The sequence below is a fragment of the Amblyomma americanum genome, chromosome 4 (assembly GCF_052857255.1).
Source record: "Amblyomma americanum isolate KBUSLIRL-KWMA chromosome 4, ASM5285725v1, whole genome shotgun sequence".
Taxonomy (NCBI): Eukaryota; Metazoa; Arthropoda; class Arachnida; order Ixodida; family Ixodidae; genus Amblyomma; species Amblyomma americanum.
This window is the reverse complement of record NC_135500.1, coordinates 217,688,293-217,711,175: the sequence shown is the minus strand read 5'-3', so window position 1 is coordinate 217,711,175 and position 22,883 is coordinate 217,688,293. Positions and strand designations below refer to the sequence as shown.

The 22,883-nt window shown below is 47.1% G+C and overlaps 1 protein-coding gene across 1 annotated transcript; it reads right to left on the bottom strand.

Annotated features, from left to right (window-relative positions):
- Nucleotides 1–351: 351 nt before the first annotated feature.
- LOC144129353 (uncharacterized) lies at nucleotides 352–17,953 on the bottom strand. The gene is made up of 3 exons (XM_077663421.1): nucleotides 17,874–17,953; nucleotides 16,387–16,447; nucleotides 352–4,435 (listed from the first exon to the last, which is right to left on the bottom strand). Exon 3 carries the CDS (start codon nucleotides 4,391–4,393, stop codon nucleotides 3,011–3,013), a length of 1,383 nt encoding a protein of 460 aa, XP_077519547.1. The 5' UTR covers nucleotides 4,394–4,435; nucleotides 16,387–16,447; nucleotides 17,874–17,953; the 3' UTR covers nucleotides 352–3,010.
- Nucleotides 17,954–22,883: the final 4,930 nt, after the last annotated feature.

Below are 22,883 nucleotides of genomic sequence, written 5' to 3'. Positions count from 1 at the left end.
AGGAGGCTCCTGCTGCATGCATGCGATATGCAAGGACTAAGCTGAATAGAAAGTGTGGTCTAAAATTACTTCGTTAACTTGCAAAACAAAATACTTAGCTTTCAATTAGGCAGATGCTGGGAAACAAAAAAAAATGCATTACTTTGCAAATTTCGTTCAACTGAGGTTCGTTATATTGAGATTTAACTTCGTTTGGAAGTAGATGAGGCAGTTTTAGCCCAGGAAAATAGCAACATTGAGTCGCACACTGCACATGGTGCAAGATATATTATGTGGCAGAACACAGTGTCACATTTTGACCAAGAAACCAAGGTGTACGAGTACAAAAAATGTAAAACACAAGAATTCAAGTCCAAGGTATAAATGGAGACTTTATATGCCAAGAAAACCGGTTACACTTCTTGTTTGGCAAAGAGAAAAATAGGGAGTTACTTTTTCAGCCATAGATGTACCAGGAACCAGTGTCACCAAAATACTCTATCTAAAGTGCATCATGGTGAAAAAGAGTACCTTCAGAAAATCTGAAGAGTTTCAATTTGCAGCCTCATTAAGGCACAGTGGCATTGCGGCAACAGTCGAAAATAGAGAAAATCTTAAATGCATTTCATGATTTTCAACCATGTAGTAAGGCACTGACAAGCATTAGAGGCGACCGTCTTGAGGGTTCAAAACCAAACTTCACATCCAAACAAAGCGCGATGCCTGTCTCTGTTACTTAACAAGAAACAGGGAAGACTAAAGTTGTCCAGACAGTTATGCTGTCCTCTTATCGTCAAGCAACAAAAGGCAAACAGACATACAAGCATAAGCAAACAAAAAAACTGCTGCACAAAGACTTAAGGATCCCAACACCATATTGCACACACAGCTTTTGAAATGACAGCAACATGCTGGGAGAAGCAAGCTCTAGCCTGCACAGCCACACATAACACACTACATATATTGCATTTTCCAAGCTACATATTTGCAACTTGATACACCGGTATGAAGGTAGAGAACAAAGCTGGCATTTTGCACCATACAGCAGCCAGCACAGCAGTGATCTCCACAATAGACGTCTTTAGCATACCATGTACCATGTTACCGTTAGTGTTACCGGAGTACCGGGAGCCCGCGCACAGTCGGTGCGCATGCGCAAATCACCTTGAAGGCGCCATATGGCGCCAGATACCCAGCAGCTACGTGCGCGCCTGCAGCATCGGGACCAATCAGCATGCGGGTACTGGCAGTGGGCGGGCTCCTGGTACTCTGAGAATGGTAATGGTAACACGGTGCACGGTACTGCTAAAGGTGTCTAATAAAAAAAAGGACGGGAAGGGATAGTTTGTTCAACACACCATGCCACGCAACAATCACAAGGATAGACATCTAGCAGCATTAGGCCAGTAAAAATATATCAACAGTTAGCTTCAGTAGGCTTTGTAACCTGGACCAATTTTGGTGATGAATGCAGAAAGGCTCGTGATTAAAAGTACCATCATCATAGGAATGTATAACTCCGCCATAACAAGGCATATGGTCTACATGAGGCAAAACAAAAAAAAAACTGTACTTGCATATTTACTCAGTGCCCAAGTGAAGCGATAAAATAGAACTAATGTTAGTAGTTACTGAAAATAGAGAGCGAATATTGAAATCATGTGCGTCACAACATATTCCTAGAATTCATCAGTCTCGACATTCCAAGACCACAAGAGTCCATTCCAAGCATTTTTTTAATGCAATAACATATGAAAAGCACAGTACGCATGCTAACACCACACAACATGTACAAACTCCAGTCCATTTTTCTTGGATGCACTGGTGCAGTTTGAATCTGCCTTCTGCACTCAGCTCTGTTCAAAAGCAACATTTCAAGCTCCACAGAGAGCAGAAAATGCACTTTTCCCATACTATAGCTAAAAGACCTAGCAAACAAGCAAGAAAAACAAATGCTTGTGACCTGGGCACCGCTCACGTCGCAAGATTATGCATTCATTGCAGTATTGCCATTATCCAGTCAAATTAGTTACCAGTACACTGCATTACAAACCGTGGTGCTAAAAACAACTCAAACTTTCAACAGAACTATACTCACCACTACTTATCCGGAAATCTTATGTTACTCAGTAGAATCAACCAGTGCTGGCTAGCAACGACATGCATATAACATGAGTGTATATGCCATCAAACATTAAAAAAAAAGAGGCCCTGCATTTTAAAAATGCAAGGAGTCATATTTATATGATATATAGCATGCATTCAAGCTGTAGAAAATTTACAATGGCCTGTGGCCATGAGCATAGAAAGGTTCTCACTGAGATTCACCCAAAAACCGGGAGAACAGGTTCAGTTTACCTTTAGCACGACAAGGCACTTTGGTGGTGCATATGAGAAAATGGTGAATGGTTAGTTAACATTGCGAGCAAAAGGACTCCTGCAACATTATTATGCTGCAACACAATACCACAAAAAAAAATAAAGAATCCACGCAAGGCCTGGACACAGAGTACGGTTATTTGTGAGTAGAAAGGAGCCAGATGGCTCTTGTAGCATGCACAGTAAAAACTGCAATTATGCTGTTTTAACAGTGAATAAGGCACAGGATCTTCAGAATGCTTGTAAGATGGTTTCCCTTGTCTCACATAACAAAACTTGTTCCTTTCACAAATGCAAGACAACTGGGCCGCTTGTATTCGAAGGAGCAGCTGTGGCTTGCCACATTCAAAGCACGAAGATTACAGTCATATGTTTGCTGAGATGCAACTCGTCGATTATGCGCCGAGTCTTCACCGGTTGATCGCTGTTTCAGACTTGTCCTTCACGCCAGTTCATTCGTCAAGCACATTAAACGAACATAAGACATCAATGGCCTCGAAGTTGAGAGCTCTTAAAAATGGTGACGCGCGTCCCTGCCATTCTAGCAGCAATGCCTGTTGCCGACTAAAAAGCCAGCAACAAAAATGCAATGTGTGCAAACCACATCTCACATACGAGGTGGTGCTCTGCAGTGATCAACCGGCACGCGTTGTCAGATGTGCGGGTGAGCAACCAGGTGGCTGGCAAAATCGTACCTGTGTTTGCACTGGTGACCACAAAGGTTGCACCTCCAAGGTTTACGGAAAGAGTGAGCGCCACGATGAAGTAGATACAAGGTGCGGTCGTAGAAGACAACGTCACAGTACTGGCAGGCAAGAGGGCTCGGGTAGCGCATGTCGACACCACTGTCGCCGTCAGCAGTAGATGTCTCGGGGGTACTGCGCATCTGCTTCTCGTCACCTTTGTCTCCAGTAGAAGTGGATCCAAATGCTCCAGTTGGGGGCGGCGAAATAACTATGCCAAGGTCGTGGTTTCCATGCACTGAAGTTGCACTCCACTGCCCCCCTGTCCCGAGAGAGCAATGCTCCTGTGACGAAGATGAAGAAGGCATGGTCCAGTTTCCTGTATCAGATGTAATGAACCCATGGTCTTCAGTGGAGGTTTGGGTGTTGTGAGGTGAATCCCTATTCTCATCAGCCCCTGCTGCTCCTGCATCAGTGGTGGCAGCAGCGCTGTTGTTGTTGCTGGTGCTTGTGTTGTTGTTGCTGTCACCATGATTACCTCCAAGCGTATCTGCCATCCCTTCCTGTATCTCAGATTTAACCACCACCATGCCATCGTCATCATCTTCATCTCCATCATCTACGATCTTTTCAGCGGAGTCACGCTGTGATGTGACGCTAGTGATTCGAGGCGATATCTCTGAGTAGTCACCTTCAATATGGTGCACCTCGATGGCGCTCACACCATCCTCAGAGGATTCATTGCGGTATATGTCCATCGTGCCCATAGTAGTAGGACCCAAGGTGCAGACCTCACCATTCGGACCCTGGTACGGTGAGGAAAGCAAGGAAGCGAGGCCTGGTGAATCCGCAGTTGGAGACGATGAACGCAGGGCTCTTCGGACATGGTAGGTCATGTAATGAATCTTGGCTCCTCCAGCCGAGGTAGCAACAAAGCCACAGATGTTACAGATGTTGCTGCGTGGGCTGTAGCCAGATGAATGGGCGTTCGACAAGTGGCACTTGAGCATGGGGACCGAGGGAAACGTCTTTGCACAGAAGGGGCAGCGCAGTGGTCTCTGCTTTGAATGCTTGCGAACTGTGTGCTCAACAAGGTGGTCTTTGCGGAAGAAGCGCCGAAGGCACAGGCGACATTCAAAAGGACGGATGCCAGAATGGCTGAGCTTGTGTCGTCGCATGTTGGCAAACTGCGTGAAGCGCATAAAGCAGACATCACACTCGAACGAGCGATTGTCTCGCTCGCGCTCTTCACCAGACTTGGTGTTCCCTGTGCTTGTGTTGTTGTTCACCTCCCGCACTGCCACAGCCATGTTCTCGTTACTAGGTGTTGTCGCCTCCCCCTCAAGGTCCATCTTGTGCAGCCTCACAGAATTACGATGAGGTTACCTGCAAACCTAAGAAAAGATCAGGCAGGTTATAGAAATGGGAAAAGACATCCTTCAGACACAAATTTGCACTTCCCAGCCCTTACCCGAGAATACTCAGAATGTAATAATCTGACAAATCAGGGGAAGTTGCAGTTCAATACAAATGCACTACGCAAAAAGTGGGGTTAAAGGAGGCCAAAGCTATTTGAAAGAGATATCTCATTCCTACATAATTGTACAAGGATGGAAAAGATACTTTTGAACTATGCAGAATGCTTGCTCACCCAAACAATGAACTTTTCCCCACATGGTAGCAGATGGTGGCGACTGCTTTTCTGACATCGGTTCCAATGAGTGGCACCAAAGCAGGGCTTGACAAACAGACTTTTTTAACAAGTCTTTTCAATGCCTTACTCAACTGCTGAACTATCTACTCCTATGAGAAAACAACAAAGTTCATTAACGGCCCTCGTTACTTTCCCCTAATGCAAAATTTGTTATTCATTCAGGCAGATGATCACATGACAATTTAAGTATATGTTCACATGTGGAAAAAAAAACATTTATTGAACCCACTTTTTTCCCCAAGAAATCACCCAAAATTCATTATGCAGGGTAAAGTATTCAGAAAAAATGTCAAGCCATAAAAAAATGGGATAAAAAGTAGGCTGGTGGAATAAACACTTCATCCAGTATGAGCCATCTTCCAAGTAATGCAAAACACTATCTTCAGTACGAATTCTGTTCCTGACAGCAGAGTCAAGAGCTTTTATATTCAACCCGCATGCACAACTTGCACTGTGGCCCATAATGCTGTCCAAAGAGAACACAACTAGACTTCCGTTTGAAACAAAAGCATTCAGTTCGAATCCCAACTGCCGCAAGCTGCTACAATCCTTAATGAGGGATGGTACGTCGCAAGGTGTAAGGATTTTGTATTGCACCTTAGCTTCTGTAGTGACAAAGTTATTGAAGCCTGCCTGGATGTTTTATCTACAAGTCTGTGTGAAGCTCAACAAGTTTCACTGAAAAAAACTTGTGCCATTTCGAAGTTAAAAGCTAAACAAAACAAAGTTAGTACTGTGGAGCTTTGAGAAAGGTATATTTACAAAATAAATGGTGTAATCAGAGCCATGGAAATTCCCATCAATGTTCTTTAATGTGTGTAGTATTGACCGGATAAGAATAATTGCGCATCAATATTTCTTTCGCAAAGAAACTATTTTTACATTCTGATGCTCATTTCCGGACACCTTATTCAGCGATATATACACTTTGTCCTGGAAGTGAAGAGGAGCCATCCTGGCGACCTGAGGCGAGGGCAAGAGGAGCGGGTCGTAGATCTTGAGGCGGCCAACGTGAACAGTTTCTTGGCCACGATGGCGCAAGTCCAAAGAGGGAATGAGAGGCTCCACAATGTAATTGACAGTAGATGGTTGCTGGAAGATGCAATAAGGGCCGTGGTATTCAGTGCGAAGTTTTGAAGACAGTCCCGGTGGTGTGCCTGGAACCCAGAGCAAACGTGTGATCCAGTAAGAAAAAATTAGCTGTGGTTTAGCTCTGGTTAAGCGTAGTTGAATTGTGAAAGCTTCGTTTCCTCGGCACGTCGTCTACGCAGCATCTCATTCCGACACTCTCGAGAACTCAAACTGGTCTCTTCCGCAGTTGAAGAGTCACTCCGGGACATGGCACGACTTCTTTTAGCCGCATCTTGGTTACGACGCTTCTCGAGTAGTGCGGCGCGCTCTTCTGCCGTCTCTTGAGCGCGCTGCCTCTTCATCGCTTCATTCTGTCGTTGTTGCGTCTCTTTCGCGCTCTCCATAACAACTACAATACATTGAGGCAAAGCACATATATATATATATACCCCGCGAGGCGACACCTCCTCCCCTCTACCCCAGCGGAGCACATCTGGTGGAGCGAGCGGCGTCGTCGACGGCGGCGCCATCTGTTGAAGCGTGGCTGCGGCGTTGCTAGGCAACGGCGGCTCAAGGTTGTTCGTGGGACCGCACATACGGCTGAAGTGCGTGACGAGCCGAAATGGCTCATTGGCTGGAGTAGTAAAGCTTTCACTTTAAAATGTGTGGTGTCTGATTTTTACCGTGACGATGCTCTTGGCGGCCTTTGGGATTCTGAGGTAAAAAAAACGGGACAACTGGCGACATTCGTCCGCATGCTTTGCAACTTCTGAAAGGGGCACCCACTCAGAAGCGTCAGAAGTATAAAGTAAGATGGTGTCCACGTGGACGATTCCTCACGCCCATACAGCAGGAAGAAAGGGGTAAAGCCGGTGGTCAACTGCGTGGCGGCGTTGTATGCGTACGTCATGAAAGGAAGGACAGCGTCCCAACTGGTATGATCTGGTGCGACGTACATCGTGAGCATGTCTCCGAGCAATACAATTAAACTGCTCGGTCAGCCCATTAGTTTGGGGGTGGTCGGCAGTAGCGGTCCAATGTACAATGCGGCATTCGGCAAGCAGAGCTTCAACGACGTGGGAAAGAAAGAAGCGACCTCTGTCACTTTAGCAACTCACGCGGCACGCAGTGGTGATGAACAAAATAGTGCAGCAGGAACAAAGCAACTTCGCAGGCAGTAGCGGCGGGCAGGGCGGCTGTCTCGGCCTACCAGCTGAGGTGGTCGATGTCAATGATAATCTAACGGTTCCCAGAGACCGTGCAGGGAAGCGGCCCGTAGAGGTAAACACCAACATGAAAGACAGGTCGTGCCAGGCATGGGAGTGGTTGCAACGGGCCAGTTACACAGGGTACGGATGACCTGCGCCGCTGACAGGTGATACAGGAGCGGACATATTTACGAATCTAGGCATATATGCCGCGGCAATAATAACGTTGAGAAATTTTTTAAGGTTTTCACCACGCCAGTATGGGCACACTGAGGATTGGCATGGAAAGAGGCACAAATTTCAGACCTGAAGTGGTGGGGAATGGGGTGGTTCAACATCAGTTTTCAGCAGGATGGTCATGAGAAGCATATTTGGCGCAGGTCTGTTGGCCCCGGCAGCTCTGCGAATCGTGGCCATACCTCTGGCATTTGTAGCATCAACGTGTATTGGGTATGTATGGTACAAGTTTGAGCTTTGTGTAGCCTACCCCCACAGAATCGGGTAGTATACTAAAGGAAAATGTGAGAACAACGTGCTTCGTTGGTGTTTCCGCGTTGTCACGCCTTATTCTGATCCTGTACACATTTGTTACGCCTTGTCCTTTAAGTCCATCGAGGACTACTTCTTCTGTTAGATACTTCAGGTCATCAGAAATTACTCTGCGAACAGTATTCAATGAATGGTGCTGGCTGTTTGTCACTGGTATTTCTCCAAAACCTGTCACTCGTGACCACTTCTAGTATTGATGATTGTAAAGGACTTCCGACAGGAGGTCACTATTTGCCAGTTTCTTGATTTTGTAGCCTTGTCCGATGCTTTTGGTTAGGGTTCTTGTTACAAGAAAGGGTGACACCAGTCGTGCAGTTATGTCCACGTGTTCGCAGTGGACCACATTTGGAAAGTTGTTTGCAATTTTTTTTAAAGAAACTTGCAGTCACTTCGGTGCGCACTCATTTCGGAGGGCGATCGGTTGCAAGAAAGGAAGCAGCCATAAAGAATTTTCTATTCACTCAGTGGGGCAGCCACCCACAACGGAGCCCAACGAGGGGATGGGACAGGAACTTGCAAGCAAGTCCTGCCCTCGCCAGCTATACACCGCGACAATAACCAAATATGGGGTAACTGAGGGTAGCTAGTCCACACAAAGTTAACCCTAGCTGCCCATGAAAAAGGGAAAACCGAGAAACGAGGAGGACACAGGATAGTAGTGAGAAAGAAGATGGGAAGTGAAAGGTGAAGGGGACAGGAAAGGCGACTACCAATTTCCCTTGGTCTGGTCAGGCTGCAGGTGCCGTCTACAGGAAGCTGAGGCCAAAGTGGTGTGTGGCCTCTGTTGAGGGGCCTTAAAGTTCCATATGCTCGGCATCGGGTCAACCACCAGTACTGCCTTTTCCCCGGACACGGCTGGGCCACGCACGGCTAAGCGCAGGTGCTCGGGCCAGTGGTAATGCACTACTCACCCTCATCCCACTGCGGGGACGTCACTGCAAATGCTCAGAAACCTGTAGTGTTGAAACTCACCAACATCTGCATGTTGCAGATGCCCCTGCAAATCGCGGGGTTGCAGTAGAGCGCCAAAGCTAGAGGTGCAACATAGCAGGCTTCTAGGACAGAACTGCCCGTGCCCAGCTTTAGCCCCAGGCATGCGCCGCTCCAATTTATTTTTATCTTCTGCTGAACTGCGAAGCTGGAACCAAGGTGCCAGCTGGGAGCGCCAAACTGACCATCACCGCACTGCGGCGTCGGTGGGCACTACAGGGACCCCCGCCTAGATGAAACAGCGAAATGGAAGCGCCGACAAGGGAGAGATGAGGCTGTCTTGGTGACAGGAAGATCGGCAGATATACCGCTGACTTCCGAGGGGAGCTCCGTGGCAGGTTTCTCAATGTAGGCTGGTTTGAGATGGTCCAACGAGAGCACCTCCTCGAGCGCCTGGTGGAGGACGCGGTACAGCGCATCATAGGAGGGTGTAAAAGGCGGCTATAAAGCGTCTCACCAAAAAACCTGCGCCGAAGATGCACGGTTTGGGTGCGCAAAAATGCGATTATCAGAAGATCGAGGTAAGGCCAGGCACAGATGTCGAGTGCAGTCCTGTAAGCCAACGTTGGAGGTACTGCAGAGGCAATGGCAAAGGGTCCAAAGGAACGAACAAGTCTCCGGGAAGCCGCAGGGGTGCACCAAAGACGAGCTCAGCTACTGAACAGCCAAGGTCACATTGAAGGACTGCATGGAAGCCAGAAGGCACCATAGGCAGGTGGTCAACTGAGTGCTCTCGGTCCAGGCGCGCACTGAGGGCAGCCTTGAGCTGGCGATGGAGCCACTCAATGATGCTGTTGGCACACGGATGGTATGGTCGAGGGAAGTAAAGAGGGAAAGAGGGTACAGTCATATTGCCGGCCACTGTCCGTTGTAACAATGCCAGGGCAGCCGAAGCAGGAAACCCATACTGAAACAAAGGCTTTGGCAATTGTTTGCGCAGTGATGTCCGGAACAGGCACGGCTTTGGGCAACGGGTGAAGCGGTCAATCATTGTCAGAACGCACCGGCACTCATGAGAGGGAGGATGCGGTCCAGCCAAGTAAAAATGAACATGGACAAAGCAACAGCCAGGTGGCAAGAAAGACTGGATGGGAGTCTTCAAGTGGCGGGCCACTCTGGCAGTCTGGCAAGCAAGACATAAGCGGGCCCACTGGCGAACATCAGTGTTAATACTCGGCCAGACGTACCTCTAGGTAATGAGACGCTGTGTGGTTAGGATGCTGGGATGGCAGATGTCATGAAGTGAGCGGAAAATCGCTCGACAAAAGGCAGCCAGAATGAAAAGGTGAGGTAGGGCCCTTGATGTGTAGCACCAGAGAGATCAGGGCACGAACGGATAAGGCATCAGCTGCAGACAGAGTGAAAGGGGTGGTCACGCAGGGCTTGCAGCTCAGGGTCCTCTATTTGTGCCTGGGCCAATCGCTCCCAGCCCACAGCAGATGGAGAAGTACCAACGGAGGTGATGCATCAAAGAATGTCAGCTGCCTCCTTGTCGGTGCCTTAGATGTGGCTGATATCCATTGTGACCTCTGATATATAGGCCAGGTGATGGATTTCTCGTGCAACATACTTGGAACAGTTCGTACAGAACACATATGCCAAAGGCTATGATCCATCAGAGCGTAAAATTGCTGGCCCTCCAAGAAATGTCATAAGTGCTGCATGGTGGAGTAGATGGCAGGCAGCTCACACCCAAAAACGCTGTGGTGGGTCTCAGCAGGTTGGAGCTTCCGAGAAAGGAAACCCAGTAGGTGTCACTCAGAGTCGATTTGCTGCCAGAGGACAGCGACGGTGGCCATGCTAGAAGCATCCACCGTGATGCGAAATGGCACGTCAGTCCTTGGGTGAATAAGAAGGACCGAATCAGCAACGGCTTGCTTAGCAGCCGTGAAAGCAGACTGAGCCTTGGATGACAACGAAATCGCGGATGAGCTCTTGGTTGTGCGAAGAAGGTCGGTGGGGGGTGCAGAAGCTTGGCACAGTGTAGAATAAAGCGCCGTGAGAAGTTCACGAGGCCTACGAACTCCCACAGCTTGCACAGGGCAGTGGATACTGGGAAGTTTTTCACGGCCTTCACACGGGAAGGCAATAGATGAATTCCCAACGCCAAGATGCGGTGACCCAGAAACTCGAGCTCGGGAGACCCGAAGACACATTTCTGGGCATTGACTACAGGGCTAAATTGTTGGAGAGATGAAAGAGTTCTCGGAGTTGACGCTCGTGGTCTTGCAGTGTGCAACTCACAATGAGGATGTCATCAGTGGAGGCAAATACAGCCCGGAGTCCGCACGTCACCTCAGCAATAAATCACTGAAAAGTCTAAGCTGCGTTCCGGAGCCTAAAAGGCATGCAAATGTACTCAAACAGACCGAAAGGTGTAGTGATGGTCGTCTTCGGCATATAACCAGGCTAGACGGAAATTTGGTGATACGCATTGACAAGGTACACTTTGCTAAAGATATTGGATCCTTCCAAGTTGGTGGCGAAATCTTGGATGCGGGAAAAGAGATAGCTATCGTGGACCGTGTGAGCATTGAGCATCCAGTATCTGCACAGCCGGCAGTCTCCTGGTTCTTTCTTGGGCACCAGATGGAAAGGTGAGGCCCAAGTGTTGAACGAAAGTCGTATTATATCCAGCTAGAGCATGTGCTCTAATTCCCTTTCAGCAATCACCAGATGCTCACCCAAGAGACGGCGTGGTCGTGCTGACGGGAGGACCACGCGTAACAAAGTGGTGGGTTACGCTGGGCATGGGTGGCTGGTTTAGGCTACAGGGTTCCGTGACCTCATGAAAGTCTTTCAGAACTTTAGCATATAGGCATATCGGAATCAGTGGGAGCAACAGCCAACATAACGCCAGCAATGGAGAGGCACATCTTGCTGTCGATGAGGCAATGGCAGTGCATGCTGACGTCCAGGCCAAAATGGGCCAGAAGTCGGAGGTGACGATGGGCTGATAGACGTCGGCTATGATGAAGACCCACCGGAAAGTGGGCTGCAGGCCAATGTTGAGAGTAAGGGACCGCAGATCATATGTGGCGATGGTGGAAGAGTTCGCCGCACAGAGAAGAGGTCCAGTAGACTTAAAAGTGCAGTCATGTTTGGGGGCCAGCAGTACGTTGACCCCGGCACCCTTGTCGACGAGGAAGCGCAGGCCGGAAATGCGGTCCAGGACTAAGAACAGGCGGCTGGGTTGACCGGGGAGGTCACAAGCCACCGTCAGTGATCTTGCATCGCGTTTCCTGACCAGATGCACGGGAAAGTACATCGGTGGGCACGGTGCTAGAAAGTGGGTGGTGAAACTGAGAAGTTTCCAAGGTGACACGGTGGAGATGGAAGATGGCTTTCACCTGGGCGAACCACACCTGCGGGTTCTTGCACCAGAACGATGGCAGGCGGAGCTGAATTGCTGCAACGTCCCATGCGCCCGAGGCATTAGGCAGAAGGTCTCCTGAGGGTAATAGATTGCTAGGGTCAGTCATTTCTCAGTCCGCACTATCGGGAAATCAAGGGGTTCCGGCGGAGTGCCAAAACTAGAGGTGCAACATAGCAGGCTTCTAGGACCGAACTGCACGTGCCCAGCTTGTGCTGCTCCACTTTATTTTCACCTTCTACGAAATTGCGCAGCTGGCACCAAGGCGCCAGAGCTGGGAGCGCCAAACTGAGCATCACCGTGTTGCGGCGTCAGTGGGCACTACAAGACGCTTCAAACTGCACGCTCTCTTGTTTGATGAGGACTGCAAGCAGTACTCACACATAGGAGTAGGTAACGTGCATGATGACACTAGCAAGCAAAACCTCATTCCCTGCTCCAACATTCACACCACAGGTGGCGGGAAGTACAGAGGGATATCACTGCTACTTGAAGAACAGCCTGCTAACAAGGCAATATTAATGTTGCCAATGGTGTCCCACAGAGTGCAAATTGGAAAACTGAAAGACATGCGAAGAGAATACCACTAACAAATCAGGAGCTTCCCCAATAACACATGATGTGCTACTAACACACTGTGCTACACCCGTTGACAAGGTGAATGGTGTCAGAGCTTAAAATCTGAAGAGGAAGACTTGAAATCAGCTCAGTAAGCTATCATTTCTGCATGTGTCGTCAAAGTGTACAGTATCCATAAAAGGTCACGAATGGCTAGTCCATTCCAAAAATAGCATAAGGTTTTGACATGTTCTATCTCTCTAAGCAAGACTTCACTATAAAGTACACAGGCTACTCTTTCAAGTGATCACTTTCCTGGTGCCGCCAGTCTAGAACACAGCAGAGTTGTTTAAAAACAGGCATGCAAGTTTTACAGCCACAGTCACACTGACAATCATCATCAAGACTAGCACAGATCGCAAAAATGTGTAAGGCTATATTGCTGCTAGAAGTGCATTGAACACTCCCCCAGAGCACAATCCAATCCCAAAAATCTTGCTCAGAACTAGAGCACTGCTCAGGCTCAATGTATTGTTTTGATGGGCCTGGGATGGGCCGCGCCTGGCCGCACTGCACAATACAAGAGAAGTTAAAGGTGTTGAGACAGGAAATATTAAGGCTATAAAAAGCTTGTTATGGGTTTCCTCTACATGCAAAGTCACAGTACGGCAAAGTATTGGATGCATTAGATGCTTAAAATATATGAATTCGAAAGCATTAGATGGCTATGTCCCGTGTTTCATGTTAGCAAAGCTTTCTCCGCACGCATAATTACATCGTTCTGTTAAGATAAATATGCAAAAGTTTGGTAGTGTTAGATAGTGTATGATGAGATCTTGCTGTCGGAAAAATTTGCCAGATTTTGTGCAATTGGTTAATTAATTAAACGCAAAAATTACACTTTGACTTCACAATAGCCACGGACGTCGACATAGCTTCTCCGCACGATTGTGCCGTTCTATAAATATACATGTGCAAAAGTTTGATTAAGTTAGATAGCGTGTGATGAGGTCTTGCTGTGGGAGATATTTGGTTGCTGAACTGTAATTAATTACACTTCGATGACACAATAGCCACGGACGTCGACATTGAACCTGGCTGTCAAAACAGCCACGGACATCGACATAGCACCTGGACGTTAAAAGTAAAATGAATAAAGTAAAAAGCAACCATACTAAAAAAGAAGAAAAAATAAAAATAAAAAGTTATCATCACATACTGGCGTCCTGGAAAAAACACGCGTTCTAGAAAGTTCCATGCTTTCGCATTCCTCCACGTAAGCAAACTTAAGTGCCCTGGTAATTTTTAAAAAATAATTTAGCTCTAAAGCATCCTTAAATGCTCTTTCACATGAACAAGAACCCATGCTATCACGATAGTTGGTGGCGTACAACCTTGGGAACGATATCCGTAAAATTAGTGACATTACAGCACTGTAACGTGACATACTATTAACGGTGATCAGCAACATCAGCGAGGCGCTGAGTCGGCAACTTGGTGGCTTGATCTGCAATTATACACGACGTCGCCGACGCACCAGCCGGCACCAGCATCGGCGGCTGAGTGAAACATTCACGCCTATGAGACGACAACCTAACTAGCTGCTATTGTGTACACCTTAGCCGTATTTATATTACATTTCATATGTTCACCTTCCGAAACTCAGCAGTACAAGTAGGCCTAGCGAGTCCGCGGGCTTCGTATGTGCAATGTCAGTAATTATGAAGAGCGCATGATCAAGTTCTAGCAAATACAAAGGGTCATCAAGCATAGTTTGGCAACAGTGACCTAAAATTGATGACTGCTTACATCTTAGGATGCACATACATCGATCGGAAAGCACCACTGCCAAGTGGTGTGGCCCAGTCTGCCTACCAAAGCTGCAGACGCCCAGCAGCAGTCATCGGCGTCGCTTGTGGACAACAAATTAAGTCTTTTTAGTTACAGCAAGTGGGCACCAAACATACTTCAAGACAAAGAAATTTACACATAAGAAAAAGCAGTTAGGGTTACAATGAGCGAGAAACACCGGTCCTACAGTGTCAACAATCTGGCTATGAAGCCTTCCCAGGCTGGTGTTCGTATTCATCAGCGATTCTTGCAGAGTTATCACATTGCTTTGTTTGACTTGTTTTACCTGTAGCCACATTTCTGTCCTGTAGCTCCAGACTTCACGAAGCAAGAATTACATGTGGCGGTATGATAAGCAGTTGATAGGGTGAATTGCTCCTGCTCAATCAGTGCCCAAAAAGCAGTTCACGTTCAGTGAAAATTATAGCCAGAGGGCCAGAACACAATGGGCACTTGATAGCTTCCATAGTGATTTTCAAAGCTACATCGTTTTATATTGCACTTAGTTTTCTTCCAAACATTCACTAGAGTTTCCAGAGGAACAAATGATACGTGGCGGAGTAATATGGTTTAGCAGACGCACTATTTCTACAGTCTACGCAGCGTTGCCTGCTATGTATAAAATGAAGTATACCTAAATGCCTCTGAGAAATGCTTGTTAGCGCAGATTTGTTTGCTAATGAAGACAGACAACTAACCATTCACTATCGGCCAGTAATCTGCATGACAAAGGACTGAAATGACCAGGAAGGTAAATGCATAAGCAGCATTGCCAAACCACTATGAGCTCACTGTTCAGCAGCTGCCATGCTACTAAAAATCTACTTTTTGGGCAGAAAGTCAGAAGGTCAGAAGCAACGGAACACTGTTTCCCTAAGTCACCTAGAAGTAACCTGAAACTTGACATCTGTAACGTGCCACAGCAAATGCTGGGCACTCACCCGCTGAACATGGATTTGACTACCGTTACATATGGATACATAAAAAGATACCAACATCTTCCAGACAAAACGAGGCTCCAGCAGGAACACCAACTCATCAAATGCGCCGTACAGGAATAAGCGCCTCATTCCCACCAAAACGTCACAAAGTTTGCCAGTATGAATGCTGGCCATTTAATTGCAGTGCTTAAGCTTTCAAATGCCAGAGGTCAGTGTTTCCACAAGAATTTTTACATTGACGAAAGAAAATGTGCATGCTGTAGTTACCAATGAACCATACACAAGTCAGCCACGAACACACACGGTCTCACAAAGCCAAAATATCGCATCACGTTTTTCGCACTAGCAAAAGTTTGCAACTGCAGTTTCAGGCTGAAACTGCAAACTATGAAGCCGTCAACACTCAAGTGGTAACTTATGCACTTAAGTAATACCGTTGAACACAAGGGATAAGAATGTCAGTTGATAAAAATAAATCCCAAGCCTTTATGTACAGGCAACAAAAGCATCCTGCTAGCAAGTAATCTAATGCTTAGTGCTGCAACCGCTGGAAACAATGACAAAATATCGCCACTCCTAGCACACTCATTGCACAAAGTTCACAATCCAGACCTTGCAACAAGAGCGTCACTTGTAACCTAATAAAATGCCCACCACTAAGCTTCTGTGCCGCAGACTGTTACCATTCATCCCGGTTGCAGATCCTCGGCCCCTCAACCTCAAATACTACCTGCCTAATTGTGACATATCCAATTCCTTCTTGGCACACCACCACAATTCCATTACAGTATCTATCTTGTAGGTTTAAAACTGATATATTCCTCAACCTATGTCAATATCACCCGGGCAGCAGTAAGCAGAGTTACAACAGCAAGATGGCAAAGCACGAAACTTTGATATTGATTATTTCTTCCATCAGACCATAAACACTGCCTGCAAGAGGACTGAAGTGGCAGTGCGAGGAATGCTTCAGATGAAGTTTTCACAGTTCATTTATCTATATGTGATGAAAGAATTTTGATATGCTGATAGCAAATGGGCCATGTAAGTATATCCTTTCAATATGAGGGTACATAGTCTGCATACTTACAGTTACTTGCATTTGTTGATTTGACTGCCCATGAAGCGCACCATCAGCAAGGAGAAGGGGCCTGCAAGACCAGCATTGCATTGCCAGGAACAGGATGCGGGAACAGGTGTTACCAGATCACTCACCCAATTATTTAACTGTAGCAACTCTGAGAGGCAAACTAAGCTGAATTCATAAAATGCATGGCAACAAAATGTGCATCTGCACAAACGCCTTTCTTGTAATAGCAAAAAACTGCACACAGCAAAAGAGAATCCAGGCTCTCACGTCGCACTGAGTAGAAAACTCGTGAACTAGGAATATGGACTGCAGTGTAAACGAAAATTTTAATTAAAAACATTCGCTAGGATGCGAAAATCTTCGAGAGCGATCGAAATTCAAAATTTGCAACGTTCGAGCATTAGGAGGCAATTAAACGTGCAAATATACTGCTTCCAGTATTTATTGTCTATTTGCAATTAAGCGAAAATCGGCAAACGGAAGCCTTGCTAGTCGCGACACGTGACCGGCGAACCGCGTTAGAAATGCAACACTGCACAGCGAAAAGTGACGAAAAGAACGTGAAAGACGCTCGCTCGGAAAAATCCAATCGCTCCAAAATCAAAAAGCGACTTGCCGAGACCAGCCACAGCGCTTATCTACGCCCGCACGATGGCCAACGATAAAGGGAGCTTCCCATGTGATAGGGACACGAAGGAAGCCTAGCGCGCACCTGCCGTCACATGTTCCACACAGCGGACAAAAGACATCGGAGTCAATCACCCACAAAGGCACGTAAATTCGAGTCATAAAAAGACGGCTTCACAGCGCGTTAAGAAAAAAAAGTGAGGGTGAAAGGGCCCCCCCAGCTTTGAAAGCAACAACCCCGCCCTCTCCCTTCCGCGACAGTCCTCAGAACCGGCCTGGGACAACAATAGACGTTCCACGTCCCAAGAACGAGAAGGCGTCGTCCAGCCGACGGGATTTAGGTCAGGTTTGTAAAACTGAAAGCTCGGCGCCGAAACTTGACGAAACCGTTACAGATTGGTGACGGATCGCTCCCAATCGGCGGTACGTTCGTCACAGGGCCAAAATGAAGCACAATTTGGAGCGCAACGCACGCGAAAACCAGTCGCCTCCCCACTTTCCCGTGAGAAGCGCAGCCGTGCATTCCTCCATGATTGGTGGGAGCCGAAGCGGGATCAAGCTCGTCCAAAACGAATAAAAAGAGCGCTCGCTGGCTAGCTTCGTTGGATTAAAGCGACCGCCAGGCCTGGAATCGCGTTTTTCGCGGCGCCTGGCTTTGTCAGCGTGCCCACAAAACAGGAGAGCTTGTTCGTTGGCGATCCGGTGGCAATGCGTCCCCCCGCTCCTGTTCGGGGGATGTCATCAAGTGGCGATGGCCCCACACAAGCACCTGCCGCTGCATCGCTGAACCCAGGGTCCATTTGCGCGCGACTTGAGAACTCTGGGGAGACGTATGGAGTTTCAAATAAACATGGACTTACCAGCAGGTTGGTATAACGCCTCATTAGCCTTCCCTCAGCGTCCCGAACAGTTTACATTTCCTTGTTTACGTTTTAATTGCTTCAGTTTCGTATCTTTAGGATATCGGTGAAAAAAAATGCTGGGAAGAAACAAAAACTTTTGCGTTTATTGTTTAAAACCTGCGCCATTTTATTTTACGAAACCCAGCGACGCTGTTAAAACAAAACGGTTTAAAAACTTAATACGAAAGTTACTCATAATAACGAAGACGAAAGAAATGTCAAAAAAGCGCTGTCATTCTTTCTCTACTCGCTATGCGCCGCTAGTTGTTCGTTGAATGCAAGTGTAACGAAACCAGACGTTTGAAAAATGAGCCGCGCTGCGCTGCAACATAATAGCTGCAACCTTGCGTTTCTGAAGTGCACTTTTCATGCTGTATGTAAGTTTTTCTAATTCTATTACTGTTTCATTCTTGGCGTTCACTGCTTGCAAGGCTTTTCTGCTGCCTTATTTTTATTTTCTTCAGCGCTGAATCGCTGCACTCTTCGCATGTTCGCGTAGGGCTGTTCGCTGAATGCTACATCGTAGAGTTTACTTTCGGTACGTTCATAAGCTACTTCGAACCTATGATCAGGGATGGTTACATGTGTATATGTCGACATCGCTGCATACAGTTAAATGAGGGCAGCATCGCGATTTGACGCGGAAGTTGTGGACGTGCATGTTAGAACGCTGCAAATACTTACCCCCCCCCCCCCCCTCCAAAAAAAAAGAAAATAAAGAGCAAGGAAGCTGGACAAAACGCTACATGGCCCATTTCGTTTCAGAGACCTGACACTGCGCACTTGCAGCACGATGGGCTCGGCGCCGCGCGAGCTCCAACGTCCAGCTGCAGTGGGATCGCGGTGCGGCGGGTACCTACGTCCTTCTCATTCTGCTAACACTGCCGCTTTTAATCACAAACCGTTGAATTGCCGAATCGTTGTCTATAGCACAGTCTTGCACATGCGATATTTCATCATGAAGTCGGTTTGGCAGCACCAGTCGCTTGATAGCCTTGTCTCGCACCAAACTTTGCATCATAATTCACACTATCGTTTGTCGAATACTGGAGAATGAAGCTATGAATACAAATTTCATGCAACAGTAATTGACATTGACACTCCACACATCACTCCAGAATATATGGCAAGCTTTTTTTTTTTTTTTTTGCGGTGCGAAACCAAATGAGTCGCCTGCCTCTCGCTCGGCACTGTCCCAGACGTTGCGCTCGACCACCTCAGATTTGTTCAACAAAATTCATGGAAACTTATCACAACGTGCGTAATGTAACCCTAAAATATTTTTGCTGAAAAAAAAAGTTATTCTTGAGGTGAGCTCAGTTTGAACATTTCCAAAAGGCGTGAAATCAGGCGCCGCTCAATCATCGATAATAAAATCCAGCTTTTTTTAGAAAACACTCTACAATTTTTTTAATAACGTCTTCAGAGAGTTTAGCTTTTGATACAATTAAGATCATGTATTTTCTTGGCGGCATAAATATTTTTTTTACAATTTAAATACAATGTAAAAAATATACTATTTTGACCTTAAAAAACATCAACTTCCTCAGTGAAATTACGAAATCACTGTCTTGCTTCCCTAGAAGTCTATTACCTATAAAAAATGCTAATGCTGATGAAACCAACGTTACTATATAGTAACGTTGGGTGAAACTGAGTACACCAGAGGTGGTCCAAGTAAAAATACAGACGATGGCGGGTTTAGTAGAACAGTTTCACTTCATTTCTGAAGTTATAATCGAGGTGATTTTTGTTTAAAGCGAGAAAAAAAAAATTAACTTGAGCTCTCGCGCATAACACACTGGCAGGACAACGTCATTTCGAAGCTCGCGCTTCGTTTTGCGGCCGCACGACTCTCAAAATATTCATTTTTCTTATACATTGAGATCGTTTGGAGTGTGGATATTTTGCGGAGATATAGTTTGGAGTATAATTAGTACGAAAAACTCTTTTTTTACAAAAATCGACTTTTTCGCGATTTTTTTTTAAGGAGAATACAAGTTTTCGACCCAACACTCTAATAGCCGGGCCAGGTTCCCTGTAGGTAATATTGAGAAACTCTATTGCTACATTTACAGAACTCGCCAGATGTCAATTAACTGATGTACCCTTTTTTTTTTTTTGGGGGGGGGGGGGAGGAGGGGAATGAAAGCACACCGAGGAAGAAAGTAGAGGACCAGTCATATGGCTTTCCTTCTCAAAAGACGGTCTGAGTATCCGCCTCGCATGCGGGAGGTGCGGGTTCGATCCACAGTGCCGCCGGGTATCCACCGGAGATACAATAGGCATAAGCTTTCCCCTAGTCTGGTGCTCGGCTTATATACGGTGAAGTGCTTCGGAAATGGGTCTATTACTCCTGTCACACGGGCACTTTCGATCCTCATTGAGCTCGAGCTGTATCGAAATTTTCGAGCACGCTCGAAACATCCGGCGCTACACGGGCATTTTCAATGCTCATTGAGAAGTTTCCCTCATGTGTGTTAGGTGGCGCCAAATGTTCCGCCGACAGCCATAACATGGCGATGTCCGGCAACACTGTGCAGTCAGGGGCAGCGGCAGCCAAATCCGTAGCCAAATCGGTACATTGCGTATCTGCGCCAGGTTTTTGTGGCGCACCTCTGCTGCTGTGCGATGCAACCCGAGGGCCCTCAACGCCTCCGCGATTTCTGCATAGACTGCAGCGTTTCTCTTCTGGCGCCGCAAATCATTTATTCGGTCCTGTCAGCAGTCGATGAGAGCGGCTGTCTCGCGCTCGCTCCAGAGTTTCCGCGCCGACGAGCAGGAGGACGCCATCTTTGTTTACACTGACGGCGAAGCTTGGAGCGTGGTGTGGAGATTATTTTAAAATGTTTGCATACAAGCTGGCATAGTACCTGAAAAATGCTCTGTATTACATTTTAATCAATTACAACGACAACAATTGTGGTTTGGTATTGTTAACTTGTGTTTATTTTTATAGCTTCATGAGAGCGAGAGTGTTTTCGATTGTGCTTGGAACCTCAAGCACTCTTGAGGAATCGGCATCGAGTCAAGCAGGATCGAGCTCGATTGCGCTTGAAAGTGGCCGTGTGACAACCGTCGATCTGCATTGAGTTCGATGAGCATTGACTCAATGAGGATCGAAAGTGCCCGTGTGACAGGGGTATATGACACCACCTTGAGAAGTCGAAACTACCTTGCGCCATGGCGCTCTTTGGCCACAGATGCCCTTGCGCCATAAAAATCCATCATCATCATCGAATAATCAGCTCGGCCCGGACTGTCGAGTTCATGTAAACTTGGCATATGCTTTTCAAGACCCCCCGGCGAAACCGGTTTTTTGGACACCGGAGAGAACTCGGTAGAGTCATTTGTCAACCCTTTTGTTCTACGAGTACAGTCAAGTGTCTACAGCATAGCGGGGCCCCAAGCCCCTATAGTTGATTCCAGTGCCCACCAAGCTTCCACTTTCCATGCTTCCAGCTTCCACGTTAAATGAAGGGACAGACGCACAGACTTTCGCCGCGTTCTTGGCAGCCAACGTGGCGGCCGCTGTGACGCCTATGCGTGCACATCTTTACGGTGGACTGCATGAAGACTTAGCAAGCACGCCTGCCACTTTGTAAGCTCCAAGAGCAGGTCCCTGTGTAGATGTGCGGAACATTTCATGCAGAACTCCCAGAGACCTATCAGCAAAGAGCTGCTGTAAATAGGCACCATAATGTTTTCTACTGGAAAACAATTGGCCTGTTGCAAAACTACACACCAGTATCAAATGACCCCAAGTTTGAGCCCGTTAGTTCGTCATTGTTCCTTTGCTTACAAATGTCAGGAACTTGCTGTTGGATTAAGGCGAAAGTCTTTATTCTCCGTCAGCAGAAAAGCCGCCGTCCGCCACCATGCTCTCGCATGATGTCAGCAGTAGGCCATAAGATAGTGACGTCTACAGCAAAGAAGAAATAAAATGTATTCCGAAGATTCGGGGAATTGAACAAAGGACCTCCAGATTGCGAGCCGAGCACGGGGCCACAAAACCGCTTCTTTTTTTAACTTGGTATTTATTCCACTGAAATTATGTTCTATTTCCATGAAGAAAAACGCGTTACCTCTTGGCGAATAAAGGGGAACCTAGTGTACGCGTTTCCTAAAGACTATATGTCATTAGAAAAGAAAGGATTTTTTTATGAACCTCGCAACAAAGCTCACGATGATGCAATGCTTTCGCATTCAAAGCACATAAGCATGCCTTAAGTGTACTCCCTAATTTTGGTAGACTGAATAAATCGATTGCTGAAATCGCCGTAAACTGGGGGTTGAGGGCGCGGGAGATAAAGGTTTTCCACAAGTGAAGTGTAAACAGCCCTGAGAAAAAAGAAAATGGTATGGTCACCCGCCGCGGTGGCTCAGTGGTAAGGGCGCTCGGCTACTGATCCGGAGTTCCCGGGTTCGAACCCTACGTACGTAGAGGGTTCACGTACGCAAACGTGAGAAGTCTACGTAGTCTGCACGCAGGTGGTTTGAAACCTTTATAGTTACACGTACGCGAAACAAGCCGCGCGTTACGCCTAGCGCCATCTACTAAGAAACACGGGCACTGGTTGTAGCCTAAATCATCCAAGACAAGTCTTTAAGCCAAGCCATTCATAACGAGACGGTTGCTATGACGACGACCAACGCTACTTCGTCAGGCTTAACAGCTGAAAAATCGCCCTTCTGTCTGAAAAACAAAAGCTATTTGTCGCTTGAAACCTTATGCGAGGGTGAGAATGGGCAAATCGAAGGCGAATACAACAGTTTAGAACACGATATCGCCTCGAGGGATTAGCGACGAAGCTGTTATCGCTGTGAAGCGGCGGGCTGGGCGCCGCCATGTTTGTCAACGCTACGTACGCAAGCAACGCAAAGACCGCAACGTAAAGATCCGAATCTCACGTACGTACGTGAGACTCGAGCATACCCTCTGCGTTCTGCGCATGCGCGCTGGTCACC

Coding starts and splice junctions, on each gene's coding strand:
- LOC144129353 (XM_077663421.1), bottom strand. CDS start 4,393: ATGGACCTTGAGGGGGAGGCGACAACACCTAGTAACGAGAACATGGCT.